The sequence below is a fragment of the Anguilla rostrata genome, chromosome 8 (assembly GCF_018555375.3).
Source record: "Anguilla rostrata isolate EN2019 chromosome 8, ASM1855537v3, whole genome shotgun sequence".
Taxonomy (NCBI): domain Eukaryota; kingdom Metazoa; phylum Chordata; class Actinopteri; order Anguilliformes; family Anguillidae; genus Anguilla; species Anguilla rostrata.
This window is the reverse complement of record NC_057940.1, coordinates 52,850,101-52,874,162: the sequence shown is the minus strand read 5'-3', so window position 1 is coordinate 52,874,162 and position 24,062 is coordinate 52,850,101. Positions and strand designations below refer to the sequence as shown.

Sequence of the window (24,062 nt, the reverse complement as noted above, 5' to 3'; positions counted from 1 at the left end):
CGCTCTCCCGGTCTCTCCCCGCCTCAGGTCGGCACGGAGACGGCGCCCTTTCGGCACAAGGCCATCATCACGCTTCACGGGCACCTGCGCTCCCAGGAGCTGCCCATCTACGGCACCAAGACCCTGGGCATCAGGGAGGGCACTCTGGACCTGCACGGTACCGCGCCCGCATCCACCCCCTAAACCGCCATTTTTACACTCTCACACAAATACAAGGGTGCCGTGGAGAAACCAAAACCAAATTTCCCAAATGTACCCTGGAAGTACTATTATGTTCTATCTGGGAATTGATCAGCACCTTTAACAAGCCAAAAAAAAGGCACAAATTCATAATGCATCACTGGCCAGGGGTACAATTTTATGTATCTAAAGGATGCCCCCCAGTGACAAGCATTTTTAGCTTATTTTAGGCACGTTTCCATTCCTTTTTTCCCTGAGAGTGTAAGGATAAGGATGCTAAAGTGCACTCTCCACTGATCAAGACACTCAGTTAGGCCCCCCAGCTGAGCACCCAGCTTTAGCATAGCGCTAAAGCCATGCTTAATGCTAAATCTGTGCGCTCACCTCCGTAAGGAGCACAGGGTGAAAGCATTGCTTATCCCTGTGTGCCAGGGCTGTTTCTCCGGGTTGTTACTGACACAGACGTCCTGGCCCAGTGTTACGAAAGTGGGGGGAGCTCTTGTCTAGGAAGCTGCTTTCCTACTCCAGAGAAAAAGTGTCCGTCCAGTCAACGGTGGAAAGGTTCTGAGGTGCTCTTTTGAGACGGGTGCCCTAAATCTCCCGCGGTCCCCCAGGCATACCTGTCCCGGTTCCCTGGACGCACTTGGCCGAGACGGCCCCTGCCGGAGCCACCGCGGTGACCCTGAGGCAGTCCGTCACGTGGAACGTCGGGGACGAAATCGTCATCGCTTCCACGGGTCACAGGTACGTCTTTAGGACATCTTTAGGTTAATTTATGGCGAAAATACTTACGATGCTCTGTAGTATTGTTATTTTTGTTGTTACATTCATTAAGGTGTGAGATCACAAATAGGTGATTAGAATGTTCTTAACTGAACATCCTGATGCTGGTGTAACAATCACTATGGATAATTAAAAACAATGCTCTGGAACACTGACTTGGAATTTTGAAAATACATTCCAGAAAACCTATGCTTCAAAGGCTTATTTGAGTTTCAGTCCATTTCCTGAATTGTCTGAACTGATATGGAAATGATGTACTTTGGTTGGTTGGTTCATTTAAAAAATGTATTTATTATTTTTTTTACAAATTCACGTCTCTCAGACACAGCCAACGAGAGAACGAGGTGAGGAGGATACGCGCGGTGTCGGCGGACGGAAGGACCCTCAACCTGACGGAGCCCCTGAGGTACACCCACCTGGGGGTGTCCGTCACGCTGCCCGACGGGACGGTGTTCGAGGGGCGAGCCGAGGTCGGCCTCCTCACCCGGAACGTCGTGGTCCGGGGCTCCGACAACGTCGAGTGGAACGACAGGATCAAGGCTTGCCCCGAAGGGTTCGACACAGGTGCGGCCTGCCGAGTGATATGCCGAAGGGCTCAGCAGCATTGAAAGGATACTTCTCCTTGGCAGAACACGAGTCGTTCTGTGGAGACTACCCCGTTGTATTTGTGCAGCGTGAACACTAGCGACATCAGCTGGTCCCTTGCCGCTGTCCCTTAACGGCATCGCCCTTCCCTCCGGGTTCTCACGGTCCCAGTGCACTCCCATTCGTTTTTCGGGAGCTCTCTGAAACGAATCGTTGTAAAGCGCAAACTTGCTAGCGTCCGCGCTATGCAACTACCGCGGGGGTCGGCTCCACAAAAGAAGACTCGCGTTACCCCCAAAGCGAAATGTCCCTTTAACACTAAGTTTGCTCTTGGTGTCTCGCTGTCGCACGCTGTTTTAATTCAATAAGTCGATTTGTTTTATCACATTTCAAAACGTTTATACAAATGAAAAAAAAAAAACTGTTTATTCGGAGGGTTTGATTCATTTTCCGCTTCCAGGCGAGTTTGCCACCCAGACGTGCTTCCAGGGCCGGTTCGGCGAGGAGATCGGAAGCGATCAGTTCGGAGGCTGCATTATGTTCCACGCCCCCAGACCCAGCGAGAATCTGGCGATAGGAAGAATCGAACACGTGGAGGTAAACCATTCGTATTCATACCTTTTCAAATATTACAAGATTAAAGCCATCCTCCATTAGCATTTATCTTTAACGGTGCCCTACGGTGCAGTAGCACAGTCTCAGAGCGCAATTTGGAGGTGTCTCCTCCGTAGGCAGCTGTTCCCTGGTGAGGATCTCTCTCTGTCTTCTTTGTCTGCGATTATTCACCCAGGTGGTTGTTAACATAATTACAGTAAGAGGAACCCAACCGCTACCTGTTCAAATAACTCCAGAACATTCTCATCTTGCTTTAGCGCTCACACTGGGCTCGTGCTCGCAACAGGCTTGAGTTACGTATAAGCTGGGTTGCAGTTGGAGATGGCGGCAGGTCTGGTTTTTAAATGTCATTCAGAACTTCACCTTGATGGATGCAGCGGACGGCTCGGTAAGCCATCGAGTCACGACCCGTTCGTCTCTCCTTCCTCCAGGTCTTTCATGCCGGCCAGGCCTTCCGGCTAGGCCGCTACCCCATCCACTGGCACCTGATGGGAGACCTGCATTACAAGTCCTACGTGCGAGGGTGCGCCATCCACCAGACCTACAACCGAGCGGTGACCATCCACAACACCCACAACCTGCTGGTGGAGAGGAACGTCATCTACGACATCATGGGCGGCGCCTTCTTCATCGAGGACGGCATCGAGACGGGTAACATCCTGCAGTACAACCTGGCCGTGTTCGTCAAGCAGAGCACCAGCCTGCTGAACGACGACGTCACGCCCGCCGCCTACTGGGTCACCAACCCCAACAACATCATCCGGCACAACGCCGCCGCCGGCGGGACGCACTTCGGGTTCTGGTACCGCATGCACGACAACCCCGACGGCCCGTCCTTCGACCCCAGCGTCTGCCAGAAGAAGGTCCCGCTCGGGGAGTTCTACAACAACACGGTGCACTCGCAGGGCTGGTTCGGCCTGTGGATCTTCCAGGAGTACTTCCCCGTCCGCGGCGGCAGCTGCGGCTCCAGCAGGCCGGAGCCGGCCGTCTTCCGCGGCCTGACCGCCTGGAACTGCGAGAAGGGGGCGGAGTGGGTCAACGTGGGGGCGGTGCAGTTCGCCGACTTCCTGGTGGTCAACAACGAGAAGGCGGGCATCGAGGCCAAGCGGATCTTCCCCAACTTCGTGGGGGGGTTCGGGGAGGATGTGGGGGCGGTGATGAAGAACTGCACCGTCGTGGGGCACGTGGACGAGCTGGGCCTGGGCGACGGGTACTGCACCGCGCGCGGGGTCATCCTGCCGCTGGACGACGGCTTGAGCGTCCTCTCCACCACCTTCGTCAACTTCGACAGGCCCTCCTGCGCCGCCGTCGGGGTGGCGCGGATAGACGGGACGTGCGAGTACCTCTGCGGGGGCTGGAGCGGCAGGTTCGGTGGGGTCCGGTACTTCAACGCCCCCAACAAGGCCGGGTTCCGGTGGGAGCACGAGGTGGTGCTGATCGACCTGGACGGCTCCCTCACAGGTAATCACCATTACGGCTCGCTGCGGCGCTCTTACCTGGGCTGGCTTTAAAAACGCAAGAGAACGTAAGTCCACCCACCTGAGTTGTATGAGCAGTCGGTAGCCTGTGTCTTATTCAGATCTGGTTCATAAGCCTCTATCTCCGAGCTCTGCTGTACGTGTGTAACATCATGGGCTGTAGAGCCAAACAATTCCTGGGCTTGCTTTCCAAATTCCTGAAATTTTGTTTCTTAAGCTCATATCCAATTCCCAATAAACGTTCCGAAAAACGTATTTTTGGCCACATTTCTACTTTTGCTGAAGGATTGTGTAGACACATCAACAATATTTCAGAGCCAATCAGTTTCTGCTTTTCTCACACAAATTCTCTTCTCACGATTTTGAATTCATGCCTCCTCTTTCCAAAATCTCAACATCACAACTGCCACTACGGAAAGCATCGCAGTCTTGCGATCGATAGCTTCGCTCCCACCGCGTGGTTACCGAGCCGAGTTTGGGCTTACGCCACGGTGCTCCTGAGAGTGAGCACCCGCGATCCCGCCGTGTTCCGAGTCGCTGGGTTTGCGTCCCGCAGGTCACGCCGACCACAAGGTGGTGCCACAGAGCCGCCTGCTGGACCCCGCCCACTGCACGCAGGGGGCGGCATGGAGTGTGGGCTATCCGGGCTTCGTCTGCGATCACACGGTCAACTTCCACCGCCTGGCCTTCAACGAACCCTCGCCCTCCTCCCTGCAAGCCAAGGACGTCATCCTGACCAACTCACACGGTATGGCACCGTCTGTGCACCCCAGACCCATGGCTAGCTCCATGCTTCTGTTACCCCCTTTTCATAGTCTCTTACCCCATTTCCTCATAGTCTGTTACCCACTTCTCATAGTCTGTTACCCCATTTCTCATAGTCTGTTACCCCTTTCTCATAGTTTGTATTAGTGTTGGAATAATGCTTCTTCGAGGTGCCCTCTCTCTGTTGCCAGTTGTGAAACTGACAGTAAAAAAACTTCCTCAATTTTGATATTTTTAGGTTTCTGAAGAAGTAAGTATTTTCCTGAATTAGCTGATTTATTGCATGTGTACGTTTCTAGTGCCGATGCTACTGTTTGTACTCTTCGTGAAATTTGACACAGACTTGGACTCAAACAGCACTTTTCCAAACTTTGACCTGGAAGCAAATGCAAGTGTTAGTTGTTTTCTACAGCACATTATTGTCACTGATGGAGCAGTGACCTGTTGCCCTGAATGATGGTGTGTTTTTTTTTTCTTATTTTCTCTATAGGCTCCAGTGCAGTTCCATATTTAAAGAAAAGAATGACCCACAAGTATGGCTGGATGGCACTGATTCCTTCTAAAAAAACCTACAACTGGTATTTTGACCATGTGGATCTCATCACAAACATTTCCTACACTGCCAAGTTTTATGGATTCAAGGTAGGTGAATCTCCTGTTTCAAAGGGTTCATGTGATAACCCATTCACACCAGAACCAAGAATTCTAAAGCAATGTGTGTACCGTGTGATTTTTCATATTTATTTACACTAAAATATGACAGGTAGTGACTGTGCAAAGTCACCCCCCCCCCCGTATTGGCTGTGTAAATTTTTTTTCATATTTATATATTGGTCCAATAACTTGGAGTATCTGCAGTATTAATAGTTAATGTGGGAATCAATTCAAATTTAAGGGAATTTATGAAGCGCATATCAAATATTACAATATTAATTATCATTACATTACAGGCATTTAGTAGATGCTCTTATCCAGAGCAACTTACACATAGCATTTACATTGGATCCATTTATACAGCTGGATGTATGCTGAAGCAATGCCCTGAGTTAAGTACCTTGCTCAAGGGTACAACAGTAGTGGCCTACTGGTGAATTGAACCTGCGACCTTTGGGTTACAAGACCAACTCCTTGCCCATTACAATTCACTTAGACAAGTTAAAATTGATCCACATTCTGCTGTAATAATTTCACACATGGCCATGAATGAATGATTATAAAAGCAGTTCAATCAGCAATACCCCAGCCAAGCTCGGCCACGAAGACGGCCAATGACAATGAAGCAGCTCTTCTGGGCTAGAACATCCCTGGTAGACACTTAGTCTATCGAGCTGATTTTGCAAAACTGTTTTCCGGTTAGTAGACACCGGCATTCGCGTTACACCGTGAGTCTAGTTGTTCTCAATGTAGTCATATATTATCATGTAAAAAATTTATCCACAAATGACCCATAGCCAAAAGTGTTGTATGCCGATAGTTTAATTTTGACTATTATCCCCCTACCTCTCAGCAACAAGACTACGTCATTGTGAACCACAACCTGACCCAGAGTCCAGACAAGTTCCGCATAGTGGATTACAGAAATGCCTCCAAGCAACCCCTGGATTTCAGTACGAACGTGAACGGGGACTGGTTCTTCAACAAAACCTCCAACACTGTTTATTACATGGGTGAGTCCTACTCTTCGACTTGTTTTTATATGTGTGTTTATACAATTGTGTGTTTTAACTTTTTTTTGTTGCTTTTATCCCTGTGTCCTTCCATCAGGATCTTTTATGATTATTTTAATGTTCTGATCCAGTAGATGTGTCATTTCTATTCTGGGCGAGTCAGGCATGTCACAGAATTCATCCATCGATCCATCCATCCAAATTCAAATTAATTATGTGCCTTGTACTGTGCACTGTAACATCAGTCTTTGTTTGAAAAACCGCACATGCAAATAAGGCATAGTCAGGGAAGAGTATCCCTTACAAAAAAAAACATATAAGCATATGAAAATCATCATATCATGTACATCCGACAAGTGAAGTGTACTCTTGAAGTATATAATTAATGCCATTCATAAGAAGCAGAAAAAGTTAACCTATGCTATTTATTTAAAGTGCCATTTTTTTATATTCACATGTGTAAATTGTAGTTCACATGTGAAAAAAGCCTGGCACATGTGAATAAATGTGAAGAAGCTAATTTCACATGACGTCATGTGACCAATTTTCTTTTCATATGTGGAAAAATCTGACCACGTGAAAATGCATAATTCACATATGAAAAGGTACAAATGTATTTACATTTTTGTTAACATATTTTAATTCAAGGCGGATTGGGAAGATAAAAAGTTTAAGTTCACATGCGAAAGGGTAAAAATGTATTTACATTTTTGTTAACATGTGAAAATGTTAAAAATCTCATGTGAAAAGGCTGTGCGCGCTCTTCGTGTGAGGGATGTGTGTCAGTGGCAGCGCGGCGCTCTTAATGCTGCCGTCTCATTGGCTGCGGACTCCCCCTCCGTCCGACAGTGTCCGGGAAGCAGACCCAGAGGAGGAGGCGTTCCAGCGTGGACCCTGCCCAGGTGGACGTGGGCGTGGACTTCCAGGTGTACCGCTGCTTCTACGAGGGCTGCATCCCGCCACCCCCGCCCCCGCCAGCCACCCTGCCGCCCGTCCCGTCCCGAAGACCGGCGGACCACTCGTGGGTTACATTTTTGGGGTTCACACTCAGGTCAATTTCCCACTGTCCATCAGGGCCAGTGGTTTTTACAGTGGTGTTAGTGGCCTGCATGCTGAAACTGCCGTCCCGTTCAAAATCACCAGGCTTCGATGCTGCCAATCCAGTGTTCCCATTCAGGCGTGTCTAAATTATAAGTCAGACACAAATAGCTGGTAATACGCAATTTCGTTTCATTTAACTTTTTGTATTCAAATTTTTTCAACTGCTTATGAACAAAACCAATTTGCTGAACAAATTGCCAGCATTCCGCATGCTTAATCACAAAGAAAGCAGTTGTAGTTTAGCATAGTTATACTGATGGTTAGATAGTTATACTGTCATATCATTTCACAGTAAAAAAAAAAAAAAAAAAAAGTATTCTGGGTTTTTCTTTACGCACTGGGAAAGCGGGCCACTAAAATCCTAAAATGACCGGCCCAGAGCTCTGAGAAAAACTGCCTGGGCGGGTGGCAAGTGCAAATGCCAAGTCCCTCCTTTTCTGACTGTTAAATATGAATTAATGCCACTGCACTACAGCATGCCAGTGCACACAATCACCGGGCCTGTTGAGATCATACCTGACAGAAAACAGAAGAAGAATCATCTCATCTACGAGATGACGAACAGGGTTCCACTTTTCATTCAGATATGAGATAAAATTATATAAAATATAAAATTACAATAATAAAATAAAAGTATATTAAATTATTATAAAGTAATTAACCCATTTGTGAACAATTAGTGCAATTAAACGACCTTTTCATCCAGTGGTTTCAACTATATGTTTGTAGAAAAAGGTGAAGACTGATTTTGTTTCCCCTTCATTTTGCTTCTAGGTATTGGTCCAATGAGACTTTCTGGAAGTCGTCCCCCGAAAATAACTTTAAAGTACCAGTAGAAGGATCGGACGTGGTGGTTCCTATAGGTAACAAGGAGTGTTCTGTTCTGTTCTGTTCACTCTGTAAGCCATGTTTGTAAATGTAAGTGCAGTTGGCCATTGTAACTGACGTCAGTGAACCTGCTTTGTTGATTTCGGTAGGGGTTTGGCTTGTTATGGATATCGCCATTCCCTCCCTGGGAAGGGTTACGGTCCTTGGAGTCCTGGAAATCCCAGACACCATGAATAAGACGTCCGCATCGACTGCCGGAAGCGCTCTCCAATACAGAAGAATCACTGTGAACGCAACGTACATCTCCGTTCAGGTCAATCACGCGCGTCCATTTACCTGTTGATAAACAGGGCATTCTTCAGCTAAACTAACCACATTGTGCTGATGGGACCTGTAGCTTTGAGGTTTTGCCTCAGCCCCTATGTTACTACTATACATCTCTCTACTTGGGCAGCCATTTTACCAGCATTTACACCAGGCCTGCCAGTGGGGGATGGGCTCTCCCTCTATAGTCCTGTTCCTCCCAATATTTCTTCCCATCGGGGAATTTGTTCCTTCCCACTGGCGGTTTATTTGACCTCAATTTCTCTCTTTTCGGTGGTTCAGACCTGTTTTTTTTTGCCCGATTTTCTTTTGTGTGCTTCCGTTGTAACTCGTCTTTGTGACAGCGTCTCTGTAAAAAGCACTATATAAATGAAACTGAGTTGTGTGTGAATCAAATATGTCCTAACAGGGAGGAAGGCTAACCCGCCAGTGCTGGGATGGCCGAGACCTTCAAGATGGCTGCCAATCGAGCATTGTTTCCGTGGGAAACCACTTCACGCCAGACTGGCCTTTGCCGTCCGGGCCCAACCAGGGAGCAAAGGTGCTCGGTAAGCCATGTTAGCCCGTTAGCCACATTCAGGGAGCGAAGGTGCTCGGTAAGCCATGTTAGCCCGTTAGCCACATTCAGGGAGCGAAGGCGCTCGGTAAGCCATGTTAGCCCGTTAGCCACATTCAGGGAGCGAAGGCGCTCGGTAAGCCATGTTAGCCCGTTAGCCACATTCAGGGAGCGAAGGCGCTCGGTAAGCCATGTTAGCCCGTTAGCCACATTCAGCTCCTGCTGCGGTGATAGACGTTTGTGCTGAAAGCTCGCTGTGCGCTGTATTGCAGGTGTGTTCGGTTTGCTGGATCTCTACGGGATGCCTCACAGTATATACCGCACCAAACTGCGCAGCACGGCTGCAGCTGGATCCACCACTCTGTCCCTGCAGGAGACCGTGGACTGGCAGGTCATTACCGAGATATCAACCGTGTACACTACCACAGGAACTACATCACATTACTGTGTGATGTCACCCACAGCACTGCTCTCTGTTAATCATGACTGTGCTGCCAAATACATCTGTATTATCTCACAAGCAGTGATAAGTCACAAGCAGTAAGTGGTAATGTAACTATAACTATGTACTGTTAGTAAAGATGTGTTGTAGGCAGACCTGGGTCAGATACATATTTGTTTTGGATTCAAATTCTTTTCTGTGTTCTATTGATCTTGCCTGGTGTAATTGAGCGAGCCAATATGACCAGAAGGCGGGGTTTGCACTTTTTGAGAGTATTTCATTGGTTCCAATACACCAGACAAGATCAGTAAAGCATAGAAAAGTATTGAAAAGTAAAGGTTGCTGGTTCTGTAGATGTCATACTGTGAAACACAAACCATGACGATTTGACGCAAGGAATCGAATCTTTAAAAGCGCGAGCGTTCCTTGAACCCGTGAACGCTAACGCTCGATTTCTCTCTTGCGCGCGCACACTCCGCTGTAGGTGGGGGATGACGTCGTGATATCGACCACCAGCTACGACCCCTGGGAGACGGAAACCCGGAAGATCGCGGCCGTGTCGACGGACAGGCGTACCCTGACCCTCAACCAGTCTCTGACCCACACCCACATCGGTCAGTCCCTCGGAACGTCGCCGCGACGACCAGCTCTGGGCCAATGGCATTGGAAACCGAGAAGGCCCCATGACCTTGAATGACCTTGAGACCTCTCTCTCTCTCTCTCTACATTTTTCTTTCTCTCTCTCTCTCTCACTTTCTCTCCCGCCCTTTCACTCAGTTTCAATTTAAGTTACTTTATTGTCATGAAATACAAATGCAATTATTGCCAAAGCATACATATACAGTATAATATGTAAAATAATAATAATATTTAAAAAATAATAATTATAAATGTAACAATATATAACAATTACAGCATCAACAGCAACAGAAGTAAATCACTCTCTCACTCTCTCTCTCTCTCTCACTCTCTCTGTCCTGCCCTCAGGGGAGACCCACAGTGTCCAGGGCACTGCGAGGACCTACACGCTGTCGGCGGACGTTGGGCTGCTGAGCAGGAACATCAAGATCATTGGGGAGGACTACCCGGACCTGTACAGGGAGTCCTTTGGAGCCAGGGTGCTAGTGGGCACATTCTCATCTGGAGGAGCAACATACAGAGGTACAGTTGAGTTATAATGAATTATAATCATTGTTATTGATTCATATAATTATTATGTATGATTCATAATCAAGCTACTGTTTTTCTTCCTACTTTAAAATATGTATCTGCATCTGGTGGAAAAGTGAAAAAGTGAATTTCCCCAGAGTGGATCAAAAAGGATATTATATTGTATTCTTCTGTTCTGTTTGGTCATAAGTGGATTATTTGTGCCAGGGACCATTGAGGGGAAAAAGTTGAAGGTCATCATTTATTTATTTGCTTGTTTAAAAAAACTCACTTTCTCTTTCACTCTATTGGCAAATAAAATGCCGGTGTCCTGCAAATATATCCCTCCCAGTGGTGTTGCCCAGCATGTGACAATTTAGATTAAAGATTAAATTCCTGTTAATAATGTATTTCTTTATTAAGATAAGATCTTCTTCTTGCGTTTTCTGTGTTGACCTCAGGAAGTGCGCAGATCAGAAATGTTGAGTTCTATCACACGGGCCAGGAAGGCTACCGGGATTTTTATGATCCGCGCTACTCCCTGGCTTTCCTGGATCTGGGTGACGTGAGTACTGTATACACTGCCCTCTACTGGTGATGTGAAAACGTGCATGTGACCATGTGTTTGAATGCTTAATTTTAAAAAATCACTGTTGAATCAATGCTGTTGGCTCAATGCCAATATCTCAAACTGTTTGTATTTTAAAAATGCTTTAATGGTGAGGAAGTGCGGTTCAACAGACAGATTGTGTGCTCTAGAGAACGAATAGTTTATATCCTTCTTCCTCTTAAGATTTCCAACAACGAGTCCTACGTCCAAGGCTGCGCTTTCCACCACGGTTTCTCTCCCGCCATTGGCGTCTTCGGGACAAACGGCCTGAGCGTGGATGACAACGTCATCTACTTCACCGTCGGCGAAGGTAGCTTAACGTTTCCTTCACGGCGCGAAAAAAAGGGGAAGTTATTTTCCCGTTAACATTTAAACGAATGTTGACAAAACGGTGAAAATTCTCAGGTGCTTAGGGAAGATTCTGTGAACTTAAAGAGGTTCAAGCAAAGTCGGCAGCTGTTTTGTACTCTTATGATGCGAGAATCTTGGCATTTCGCTCCGTTCGCAGGGATCAGAGTTTGGGGCATGAACAACAAAGTGCGGAGAAACCTAGTGACCATGTCCCTGTGGCCGGGATCCTACCAGGGCAGAGAGGAGACCTTCAACTTCGACTGGAACGCCGCCATTGAAGTCAGTGGCTACCAGAATGTTCTGTAGCAGCCCTCTGTTTGCCCTCTTTTGTACCACGTGTAAATTCCCTCTAAAACATTGCTTGACCGTGTAACAATGGAGCATTATGAGACAGTACTAAGACTGTGCCCAGGGTAGCAGTGTTATCATTTGTACACCTTTTGTAATCACGACGTGCTTCGGAGCAGAGGGCTGAGGGGAGACTGCTTAACCCTTTAAGGTGTGAGGTCACAAATATGCGTTCAGAATGTCCTCAACATTCTAATGCTGATGTAAGAACAGCTGCTGGTAATTGAAAGCAGTGGAGTTCACTGACTGGGGGAAAAAAAATGTTGCAAGAAACCTACTCAGCCGTCGTGCAGTTAAAACTCTAAAATGCCGTCGTCGTCGACATCGCCGCAGGTGAACGAGGGACAGAACGCAGTGCTGCAGGACAACATCGTGGCAGGGTTCGAGAGGGCGGCGTACCGCATCAACGGAGAGCCTTGCCCAGGTGAGACGCTCACGCGACACGCCGCTCTGCTGCTTAACGTTCTGAAAGCGCCGTGACTCCTCCCGCTAAAATAGCCCTGAGGGCTTCGTCCTTAACGTGAAAAAATGGAAGCGGTCAAGTTTGGCGCACTTCGGTGGAACACCTGCTACCGAGGTTGACCTTTGTTTGACCTCCACCATAGAGTTTTTTTAGTTTATTTTTTTAAGATGTCCGTTGTTCACGAGGCTTGTGATTGCAGGAACGTGGAATCCGGCGGACCCGTGGTACCAGAACGAAGCGCACGGGGGTCTGTACGGCATATTCATGAACAAAGACGGGCTGCCCCGGTGCACCCTCATCCAGGGCTTCACCATCTGGAGGTGCTTCGACTACGGAATCTACTTCCAGGTAACGGCGTTCGGTGATCTCGCCGCGTTCGGGGAAGGCCCTGTCTCCCAGTGGGTTGTTTTTTTCCGAATCCGCAGCTCCTAAAGTTCAGTGTTTCCCGCAGGTGACCATGAGCGTCCAGGTCCGCAACGTCAGCCTGATCGACAACGGAATGGGCGTCCTGTCCATCGTCTTCACGCCCCCGGCCCTGTCGCACCAGTACTCCAACAAAACGGTCCTCGTCAAGGTGGGTGAGCCGGCCGAGGCGCGTCCGTCCCCTCCGTCCGCTCCGCTCTGCTCTCTCTCTCTCTCTCTCTCTCTCTGGTGCGTCTCACACAATCGCTCTCGCCTCTCCGTCTCTTTCAGGACGCTCTGCTAGTGGGCAGCAGCCCCGAATTCAACTGCTCCCAGGGCCTCTCGTCCAGCAACGCCAACGTCCGCCTCAGCAGCTGGCACAGAGCCACCAGGCCTCCCAACGGTAACCGGTCTCTGATACGTTCGCAGTGCTAGCAGAGTGACTGGGTTTTGGGGGGGGATGTGCTGGCCAGAGACATCGCGCTCTTCCGGGTTTCGGATCCTGTGACGGGAGTGTAACGGATGTTGTTGTGTGTTTTTTTTTTCTGTGCGCGCGTGCGACAGGGGGACGGAGCGGGATTTGCTGGCCGACCTTCGCGTCGGGCCACAATCACGCGCCGACCAAACCCAACGCCGAACTGATGAGCTACACCGCCATCAGCGGACTCATGACCGTGACTGGTGAGGGCCGTCGTTATTTCGGTCGATTTCCGTGGAGGATTTAGTCATTCTGCGCAAGCAAAAAAAATTTTATTTACCGAGCACCGAAAGGTCCGAGACGTTTGATTTATGCAGGGTCCTTTCATTTAACGACATTGAAGCCGTTTGCAAATCTCTGGAAGTGAAGAGGGGTTCTGTGCGCGTTTCACGTCTTCTTTTCTAGACACCACGTTCGTGGGGTTCAAGAGCGTGTGCTCGGGGCAGACGAACGTGATGTTCATGACCAATCCCCAAAACGAGGACCTGCAGCACCCCGTTCACGTGGAGCGCCTGACGCTGGTGGACAGCACCGAGAGCGCCAAGGTGCACATCCACAGGGCGGACGTGAGGTGAGGAATTCGTTATTTCTGATTTTGTCTAATGTATTCAATTTATTTATTTATTTATTTTTCAGAGCAGACACTGCTAAATCATTGGGGCCAATCACAGGTCTTTCTCTGCAGGCCGTGGTCTGTCCCAGAGTAGGTCGCGTTTGTCTACTCACGTGTCGTGAGTGAGGCGGTGGAATGAAAATGGCGGTGGCCCGTGTGTGTGTGTGTGTGTTCCTCTCGCAGTAAGGCCAACCCCTCGGACTGCGTGGACATGGACTGCGACGCCAAGAAGAAGTCCCTGCTCAAGGACCTGGACGGCTCCTTCCTGGGCTCCGTGGGTGCGGTGCTGCCCCAGTCAGAGTTCGAGTGGGACGGGGACAGCCGGAGGGGCGTGGGAGACTACAGGATCCCCAAAGTCATGCTCACCTACCTCAACGGCAGCCGCATCCCGGTCAACAAGATCGCCCCCAAAAAAGGTGCGCTCCATTTTAACTGTTTCGGCACTTGTTAATCCAGCAGATGTTGTTTTTACACTAATTTCTGGAAGCAGTTCAACATCGTAGTGTTATCCAGAACAGTTTAACAGGTCCCAGTTTCCTCAATACAGGAGACACTCAGCACAACCAGTCTGCCAAGTTCTGTTCATACGTCAATTGCCATTCATATTTCCTAAACAGACCTACGGCTGAACTGTTGCTTATTACTTTAAATTTTATTGGCCAGTTAAAAAACGAAAGGGTAGCAAATACAGTAACTGTTGCCTGACTCCAGTAGTGAGAGGTGTGTAAGCAGCTGGTCAGCAGTTCTAATATATTGTCAGTAAAATTCAGATACACCTTCATATGGTAGCTATGAAAGTTCAAGAAGCCTTGAATTTGAATTATATAAAGATTGTTCCAGTCACAATTTGGAATTAGTGTTCAATCCTCATACATTTCTGTTTTACATTTGTCATGCAGGTATAATAATAGCATTCAATCCTTTGAAGAGTAGGTTTTTTTGGGGACGTTATTTTAAAATTGAAAGTCAGCGTTCTGGAACTCCATTGCTTTCAATTACCAGTAGCGACTATTCAGTTAAGAACATTCTAATCTCGTATGTGTGACCTCACACCTCAAAGGGTTAATGTATTTGTTTTTTCTTTTGTCTTTTTTTAGGGATAATCCGGGACTCCAGATGCACATATATGGCCCCATGGCAGAGCTACAAGTGCTTTGGCCTGAACTACGAGATGCTGGTCATGGAGAGCCTGGACGCGGACACCGAGACCAGGCGACTGTCCCCGGTGGCGGTGCTGGGAGACGGCTACGTTGACCTGCTGAACGGTATGGCCTTCATGCCTCGCGGCTTCGTTTAAAATTAAACACCAACGTAGCATTTTTATCAGGAAAGCTTGTCTCATTTTTTAATCGCTTGCTCCCTTTTAAACATCTTTTAAGTGTTTCTCTTTGGTAAATATATACATAACTGTATGGTCACTACAAGATACAGATATTTCACTGTGGTCATGTTATTGCATTTTCACTACAGTAGTAGTTGCAAGCAGTTGCTTGATGTAATGGCCCAGTTTATAAATGTTGTTGCAACACTTTGTGGATAAGAAGCAAATATCTTCATTTTCAAATGAAGATGCTTATCTGTGGAGAATAAAGATTTTGTTTTTCCAGCATGTTGGATTAAACCAGACGTGCTTCCTTGTGTTAATTTGACGCAGGTCCCCAGGACCACGGCTGGTGCGCTGGGTACACGTGCCAGAAGAGGGTGTCTCTCTTCCACAGCATCGTCGCCACCAACAAGTCCTTCGACATCTACTTCAGCAGCGTGACCCCTCAGAAGCTACGGCTAATGCTGCTCAATGCCAACAGCTCAAGGGTAGGCCTTTTAGCACGTTAGCATGGTGCTATCTCATGATGGCGCAGGGGGCATGTGCTATAATGTTACAGCCGCTACTTTCAAAGCAAGTCACAGTACTGTCAGAAGCTACGGCTAATGCTGCTCAATGCCAACAGCTCAAAGGTCAGCCCTTTAGCACGTTAGCATGACGCTATCTAATCATAGCACCGGGGGTGTGTGCTACAGTGTTACAGGCTAATGCTGCTCAATGCTGACAGCTCAAAGGTTGGCCCTACAGAAGCACGTTAGCATGACGCTATCTAATCATGGCACCTGTGTCACAGCCGCTGTTTTCAAAGCAAGTCACAGTGCAGTCAGAAGATACACCATTGCTGTTCATTTCAGGGACTGCTAAAGGTGTAAAGGTGTGGGGGTGTTGGAGAACCAGAAGCGACGAATATAGGGGAACGAAAAGCTAACGCTACCGGAAGCGTTAGCCACAAAGTCCCGAAGGACAAAGGAAGGGGGGGAACACCCGAAAGTAAAACACAAAACAAATAAGATCCTTGGGAGAGCAACTCCCGCACACAAAGGATCCTAAACAACAACAAAAAAACACGGAGTAAAAAACCACTCCGAAGGACCCCCTTGTCCAGCCATAAAACTGGCTCGCGAAACCAAAAGCGACCCGTGAAAACCAGGGCGAAAAAAGAAAAGGACCAGTGGTACAGAGGCGAAGCTCTGGTACCAAACCCAAAACTGGTCTCAAAAGAAAAGACAACTGAGTAGCAAAACTTACTCAGCGAAAAGAAAACCCTGAGACGCAGCTCAGAAAAACACAAACAAAATACATTACCCGGGACAACGTCCCGATAACCACCGGCTCACACGAGCTCAAAATAAAAGTATAAATGCTCTTAAGGTGTCAGAATGCGCTCACTGCGCTAAGAGACTGACTCGCCTTAAGAGGACCCAGAACCAACCACAACACAGTTCAGTAAACCGTCCACCGAGCACCTATACCTCTACCGTACCAGCTTTGTGTTTAATAGGATTTTACACAGAAGCGCAGATGGCTGTTCTGTGAGTGCTTATAAAGGCACCTCCCCAGGTGAAAATAATTGGGAAATCAGACACCTGGAACAAATTAAGAACTTCTCAAAGGCCAGGTGCCTTCTAGTGGCAGCACAAGGCCACTACACCCCAGAACCATGACAAAAGGAAGGTTATTCAGTGGTCTTCCGCACCAAAAATGCTCAGTGATAATTCAAGTGTACTAGTGTTATTTTAAGTCAAAGTGTTATGCAATTTGCACTTTTAGAGTAAATTCTACTAGTAGATTTAACAGTTAACTGAGCATTTAACTGTGTAAACCACAGCAGAAGAATAAATACAGGGAATAAATATAACGTAGGCCATAAAAGAGGGGTTCCAGACTGTGTCTAATAAAATACAGCTGAGGCTGTTTTGGACTAAAGAGGTCATGTTTATTTGCAGGCCGTCAGGGTCGCCATATTCTACTCCAAACCTCAGCGTCTAGACGTCTACGTTGGCAACCGGCTGGTGGCCCCGACGAACGCACAGTGGAACAGCGCCCATTCGGACTACACCCTCCAGGAGCCTTCTTTTGACGGTGCGGCATTTCAAATTATTTACTAAAAACATTAAGCATTTAAAACTATTTATTACATAACACATTAAGCGTTTCATACTATTTCCAAAAAACTGTAAGTATTTAAAACTATTTACAGAAACTTTAAGAATTTCAAACTATTTACAAAAACTTTAAGCATTTCAAACTATTTACAAAAAACTTTAAACATTTCAAACTTTCCCCAACTTTTTTGATCATTACTTTTTAGTATGGCTCTCACTTGTAATGTAATGTATAACACATTTTATGGGTAAATTTTGAAACAAGAATGATATCGATAAATAAGGTGCAGGATTTCTCTTGATTTTCCCAGCCTTGTGGCAGGGCTTTCTGATTGCTTGATTGCTTGATTGATTGATTGATCCCAGAGAATGACACATGAAAGTGTCACTAGTAAACTTATTTCCAAAGTGGTCCTTGATGGGGGAAAAAAAAACAAATAACATAAACAGACAAATTTGAAATTACAAACTGAAAACATAAATTAACAAAGAAACTACACGAAGAAGCAATATAGCACGTGTAAGCATTGGACCAATACAATACACAGCAAATAGCATATTTGCAGGCGTAAGAAAGCACGTTGATAGGCTAAGCAAAGACAACATAAACAACTCGGCGCATGCAAAGCAAACGAGCGAGTAGCGGCATTTTAAAACTAAAGCCAGCGATTAAGTGCGTCCAAAGCAAATCGTCCAGTGTGTCACCTCCTTGCGACATATCTCAGGAGGTAAGACTGATTGTCTGGCAGTCGGAGGGTTGCCGGTTCAAACCCTACCCTGGGGTGTCGAAGTGTCCTTGAGCAAGATACCTAACCCCTAACTGCTCTGGCGAATGAGAGGCATCAATTGTAAAGCGCTTTGGATAAAAGCGCTATATAAATGCAGTCCATTTACCATTTACCATTTTTCGTCGCAGGGCAATACGTTCCCCAGCCGGACTCCGGAGCCCACGGGTCGAACTTCTACGAGAGCACCTACAAGATGCAGAACGTCCTCCTGCGCGGCTCCGCCCCCGTGGAGATACGCACCTCCCCCCTCCTCTTCATCTCCTTCCAGCTGCCCGCCATGACCGAGGAAGAGTTCTACGGAGACAACCTGGTGAGGAACCTGGCGCTCTTCCTGAAGATCCCGCCCAGCATGATCCGCGTCACCAAGGTGATCCGCGAGGGCGGCGCCCGCCGGCGGAGGGCCACGGGCCTGACGGTGGAGGTGCAGATCAGCCAGCCCCCTCAGCAGAACACCACCGACAACAGCACCAGCGGTGAGAGGAAGGGCCTACTCATACGGTCCAATCATACGCCCCTCATGCACCTTTCCATAATGCACCCACTCATACACCCACTCATACGGTCCAATCATACACCCTTCATGCACCTTTCCATAATGCACCCACTCATACACCCACTCATACAGTGCAGTCATACACCACTCATACACCCACTCATACAGTGCAGTCATACACCACTCATACACCCACTCATACAGTCCACTTATTTGCCCACTCATATGCCCAGATTACTAACAGCAGTGTCTCCTAACTGACGTCTGATGTCACTGACAGCAGCCTGAATTTAACATTTAACATTTGGCCTTAACACCAACTCAAAATTAAGTGTGTCAGGTTTTTTTAGATGCAAAGCACCTCATGGACCTGGCCTTTAACCAACCCACTCACTCACACACCCACTCACTCACTCACTCACTCACTCACGTCTAGCAGGCTGCAGATTCTCCACCAGGGGGGGCGAATAGCACTCAGGTAGATAAATGGTGCTTTGCATCAATGGCACCTTGTCTTCGTTTGGCTCACAAGCACACTTTCGTTGAATTTGAGTTCAGCAATGACAAAAATCCCGATTATCCTATGAAAATGGCAAATATCCTATGTAAAGACCATGTTGATATACCGATACAGAAAAAAAGGAAATTACTGGCGTTATCCTTTAAGATTGATTCGATCCAAGCCAGTGGGGCCAAAGTGATTCATTTGATTTAAAGACATTGGACCCATAAGAATTTTCATGGGACGTTTGTTGGCCTATTAGATCCTACCCTCCTCTGCTCAGGTCTGTTAACAGCAGGGCTTCTACATGTCCTTACATAATATTTTTTTACTTTTGTTTTAGCTCATGTGCTTGTGACATTACTATTTATGATCAAGTTGTGACATCTTTTGGTTAATAACGAAGGCCGTTCCTGTTTTTTCAGACGCGGAGTTCGGCGCCTTGCGGAAAATAGCGGACGACCTGGGGCAGGCGGCAGTGTCTGGCAACCTGAGCCAGTCCATTGGGTTCAACGTGTCCTCCATGGGCATCGTGCCCCCGACGCCCCCGCCCACCGATCCAGCGTGGAGCCAGGTGAGACCCCAGCAAAGGACGTCCCTTGGCCTTTTACCTGGGGATGCGGGTAAATCTCTACAGGTGGAAGGCTGCCATTGTCTGTAGAGGTCCGTATGGCAGCTGTGAGGTCTTGTACTTTTGACATTCGCCTGACTGAAATAAGTGTTCTACTGTTAAGGCAATGCTAGACTAAAGTGGGGTGGTACGGTGGCACAGTGGGTAGCACTGTCGCCTCACAGCAAGACGTTCGTGGGTTCGAATCCGGACTGGGCCTTTCTGTGTGGAGTTCGCATGTTCTCCGCGTGGGTTTCCTCTGGGTACTCCGGTTTCCTCCCACAGTCCCAAAAACATGCAGGTAGGCTAATTGGAGACTCTAAATTGCCCATGAGTGAATGGTGTGTGTGCCCCTACAATAGATTGGCGGCCTGTCCAGGGTGTATTCCTGCCTCTCGCCCAATGCACGCTGGGACAGGCAGGTGTAGATAAAGGATGGATAGACTAAAGTGTAAGGTTTGATGATGAAACGGGCTACTCAGCCTATCTAGGAGGATCTATCACTGTGCCTACTAAACCTGGTCTTACACCACCCAGCTCTTCTTCTATGGTAGAACTTCCTGATATCACTGCAGAATGTGTCTCTTTCCACCTTTGCCACCTTGTTCTGTAGACAGAACTAAACCAGAAATCCACTTTGCATTGCATTACATTACATTTATTTAGCAGACGCTTTCATCCAAAGCGACGTACAGAAGTGCGTATCAAGGTCATTGGAACAACTACAAAGCACAGGTTCGATAAGGTACCATACTCATTTCATAGCCAAGAGCACAAAGTCCAGTTCACACAGTGAACATTACCCTGACCTAACCTATGCTGAATCAAACTAGGGGGCAGTACAAGCCACAACATCAGGACGATAACACAAAGTACAATAAGTACTTTACGGGGGGGGGGATGGGGGTAAGTAAAGGGGGCAGGTTTGGGGTAACGACGCGGCGTGTTGGGTTTTTGTGTGTGGTCTCCAGGTGGCCAACGCGGAGGAGACCAGGCAAGAGCCGACGCCCAGCTTCGTGTCCAGCGTGGCCAGGCTGCAGGTGGTGGTGCAGCCCATGTCCAGTGGCCTCGCGGGCCCCCTCCTCCAGCAGCCCAGCCTCATCGCCCTGGACCAAGGGGTGAGGACGAGGATGGGCCGTGTCGCCGCGGACGCGCGGACTAGCATGTCCGCTGCGCAGTGTTATTAATGCTCCTGTGTTTGTATGGCAGACACCGCATTTCTGTCACACGTTCATAATATTGCATTCGATGTAGGGGAAGCTAATGTGACAAACTGCAGACTGTAGGCCCAGTGTGTATAAACCTTTAGCTAATCGCCGCTTACAAATGTAGCATGCATAGCTGTTATCATTCACAAAGATCAAATGACCCCATGTAAATGTATGCCTCACAAAAGCTTTAGTTCAAACAAATGTTCACTAACTTCCTCTTTTAGTGAAGAAAAAGTGCTTAGGCATAAGTTTATTTCAGTGTAAATTAACATCTTTTGTTTCACTGCCTAAAGAAATGGCTGTAAAGCTTAAAATAGATTAACAATATGAGGTGTTGCCTGCCTTTAAGAGGTGTCTGCAGGGTCAGTGTGTGGGTTGAGTGTGTGTCTCTGCTGGGTAATTGTGTGTGTGTGTGTGTCCCCGCAGGGTAACTGTGTGTCGGTTGTGTGTGTGTGTCCCCGCAGGGTAACTGCGTGGCGGTTGGGGTCACCTCTCTCACGCTCACGGCCGGGCTGAAAGGCTGGGACAGCAGCAGCTTGGAGGGCCTGCAGGGGAACACCACCGTGCACTTCCAGAGCTGCTGGGCCAACTACACCGACCTGTCAATCAGCACCGCCGGTGTGTGCACGGCCGCCAGCGCCGACCGCCCTGCCTTCAGCCTGCCACTGAGCCGCCATTTTAATTCACTCATTCATTCATTCATTCATTCACTCATTCACTCATTCATTCATTCATTCCTTCAATTATTATTATTCATTGAATTTATTTCATCTTTATTTGATATGGACGAATACAGTTTACGTGGAGAATTGCAAAACAGTTATCCAATGTGATGCATCACCGCATTTATAGCTTCTGCAAATTTCCATTTCCTGTCCTGAGATACACTTTTCTAAATGGAAGACAGTTTTGAAAAAAACAATCCATAGACCCCCCCCACACACACACACACACTTCCTGCAAAACCAGTTGATTTACACATGCACTTACAAATACGTACATTTACAAATACGTTTGTCTGACTTCGAAAAAATGACCATGCACTCCGTGTTGAATTAATGTAAAATATTTGTAAATGCTGTTATATTTTTTATCTCAGTTGAAATCAGAATGCTGGGCTACTCTCTAGAATGATATCTATTAGTCTTAGTCTTCATTTCACATACATATGCTACTCGTTTTAAGCTTGCAACTAATTAAAATTCACTGGAAACAAGTGACTTGGTACTTGATGTGAGCCTATACATTAAAAGCCTTGCACACTCCAAGTAAATGATCATAATACTATAGTTTGTTTACCCCCAGAAAAAACTTTCATTGGTACGCTGGTACCTTTTAGTTTCATTCACAATTCGCAGAACTCCAGTGAATTTTTACAATTTCCCTCTGTAATTTCCTTTGATCATTAATTCCATAGCAGTGAAACTGTGGTCTATTTGTCTGTACCTCCCTGGTGATTCTGCAGAGCTGTACAGTACAGTACGTGTCAGTAATCCTGCATGCTCTTGTGTGTTTTTTGTTCTATTTGTAGGTGAGAACATGACGATGGTCTTCACTTTGAATTCGGTGAAAGTTCAGTCCAGAAGCATCACCATTAAGGCTGCCACTACTGGTCCTACTGCTGCTCCTACTGCTGCTCCTACCGCTGCTCCTACCGCTGCTCCTACTGCAAAGCCCACTGTGAAGCCAGACCCAGAGCTTCCCAGCATCTTTGACTCTGTGGCCCCGGTCAAGTCCAGCACGCTGCACTTGTTTGCGCTCGTTCTCTCTCTGAGCCTCGTGCTTTTAGGATTTTAGGGAACGGCTCGAGTGAAAGGTGTGGGTGCTGTACCCGGAAAAATTATGACGTAACCACACGGAAGGGTAAAATCATGTTATTTTTTTTTGGAATGTTTACCTTTTGCTGCTATGGAGAATGGGGAATGTGTTTTGTGTCAAATGAGGTATCTATTGTGTTATTCTTCGGTTCTGTACTCTTTTGTGAATGTAATCAGAGTGATTGGGATTTAATTTGGGGAAGGGAAAAGCTGATTCTGAACAATGACCTTTCATGAAGAAAATATTGTCCTTCTGAACTACAGTAAATGCGCACAAATTATTTTTGGCTGTAGAGCGCACTGAATTAGAATGTTTTGTGAAAAGTGTGCATTCACCTCTGTTAAGGTAACCCTCATATATAACATATAACCTGTGATATATAATCTGTATCTAAAACTACCTATTGGCACTTACTGTGATTTAAAAAAAAACTTTAGTCAGGTCTTGATTACTGGTGGACTGTTTAATTTGCTTTGGCAGTTTTTAGCTGAATAAATGACCTATGAACGTACTTTTTTCATCTCTTTTGTTTCTTTTTTTTTGCCTGCCCAGAAACAATGCATATACAGTATTCAGACACCTTCACTTTTCCCCACATTTTATCACGTTACAGCCCGATTTTTCCGTTTTTTTATTTTTAATAAATGTGCTAAAATGTCTAGAAACCTGTTTTTTTTCCACTTTGTCATTATGGGGTATTGTGTGTAGATTGATGAGAACAAAAAAAAATTTAGTCAATTTTGACAATAAGGCCGTAACGTGACAAAATGTGGAAAAAGTGAAGGGGTCTGAACACTTTCCAAAGGCACTGTGTGCGCCTTGGTTTTGTGCGTGGAATTAGGCCTCGAGCGAAACGCCCTGAAACGGGACACTTAGCCTCGTCCCTAAAACACGACGGGTTCCCAGACTGGGACTCAGGGACCCTGGAGTGCAAGGCAGTGTTCCGGGCGACATGGCTCAGGAGGTAAGAGCGGTTGTCTGGCAGTCGGAGGGTTGCCAGTTCGAGCCCCACCCTGGGCGTTGAAGTGTCCCTGAGGAAGACACCTAACCCCTAAATGCTCTGGTGAATGAGAGGCATCAATTGTAAAGCGCTTTGGATAAAAGCGCTATATAAATGCAGTCCATTTACCATCCTCGAGACATATAAAAACCGAAGCAGCGTGTACAGCAGTATTATGTGTCCAGAGGCTTTGCGTGTGAACAGATTAACTTTATAGCGTTTATCCACAACTACGAACATAAATACCAGTTTTTATATTGTGCCAGAATGTCTTTACTTCAGTACGACGGTCTCGGATTACCTGCTGTAGGAAATCATTCTAAACGAGAATAACAGTCGATGTGAAATGTTTCATTTTCGGAACAATTGGGTAAAATACACGCACACGACCTCTGCAGGATATGACATCACAGCACAAGCTGGTTTAGAGGTGCGTGGAAGTGCATTATCTTGCTTCAGACCAGGAACGCCCC

General features: G+C 47.1%; 1 protein-coding gene across 2 annotated transcripts in view; it reads left to right on the top strand.

Moving 5' to 3' along the window:
* The window catches only part of LOC135262026 (fibrocystin-L-like), a 52,011-nt gene extending 28,911 nt beyond the window's left edge, over positions 1–23,100 (top strand). The window contains exons 46-78 of one of the 2 annotated variants that reach the window (XM_064348788.1): positions 28–157; positions 795–924; positions 1,286–1,527; positions 2,009–2,145; positions 2,595–3,624; positions 4,198–4,389; positions 4,897–5,048; positions 5,914–6,073; positions 6,923–7,094; positions 7,949–8,037; positions 8,152–8,315; positions 8,736–8,874; positions 9,155–9,273; positions 9,809–9,938; positions 10,312–10,485; positions 10,935–11,038; positions 11,267–11,393; positions 11,592–11,713; positions 12,116–12,206; positions 12,445–12,593; positions 12,697–12,819; positions 12,939–13,050; positions 13,212–13,328; positions 13,531–13,696; positions 13,922–14,154; positions 14,836–15,003; positions 15,393–15,550; positions 17,009–17,144; positions 18,084–18,428; positions 19,376–19,524; positions 20,532–20,678; positions 21,236–21,389; positions 22,303–23,100. In XM_064348788.1, the coding sequence (XP_064204858.1) occupies positions 28–157; positions 795–924; positions 1,286–1,527; positions 2,009–2,145; positions 2,595–3,624; positions 4,198–4,389; positions 4,897–5,048; positions 5,914–6,073; positions 6,923–7,094; positions 7,949–8,037; positions 8,152–8,315; positions 8,736–8,874; positions 9,155–9,273; positions 9,809–9,938; positions 10,312–10,485; positions 10,935–11,038; positions 11,267–11,393; positions 11,592–11,713; positions 12,116–12,206; positions 12,445–12,593; positions 12,697–12,819; positions 12,939–13,050; positions 13,212–13,328; positions 13,531–13,696; positions 13,922–14,154; positions 14,836–15,003; positions 15,393–15,550; positions 17,009–17,144; positions 18,084–18,428; positions 19,376–19,524; positions 20,532–20,678; positions 21,236–21,389; positions 22,303–22,568 (6,027 nt within the window). In that variant the 3' untranslated portion in view covers positions 22,569–23,100. Of the gene's footprint in view, positions 1–27; positions 158–794; positions 925–1,285; positions 1,528–2,008; positions 2,146–2,594; positions 3,625–4,197; positions 4,390–4,896; positions 5,049–5,913; positions 6,074–6,922; positions 7,125–7,948; positions 8,038–8,151; positions 8,316–8,735; positions 8,875–9,154; positions 9,274–9,808; positions 9,939–10,311; positions 10,486–10,934; positions 11,039–11,266; positions 11,394–11,591; positions 11,714–12,115; positions 12,207–12,444; positions 12,594–12,696; positions 12,820–12,938; positions 13,051–13,211; positions 13,329–13,530; positions 13,697–13,921; positions 14,155–14,835; positions 15,004–15,392; positions 15,551–17,008; positions 17,145–18,083; positions 18,429–19,375; positions 19,525–20,531; positions 20,679–21,235; positions 21,390–22,302 lie in introns of both variants that reach the window. The other variant, XM_064348787.1, reaches the window with a different exon arrangement.
* Positions 23,101–24,062: the final 962 nt, after the last annotated feature.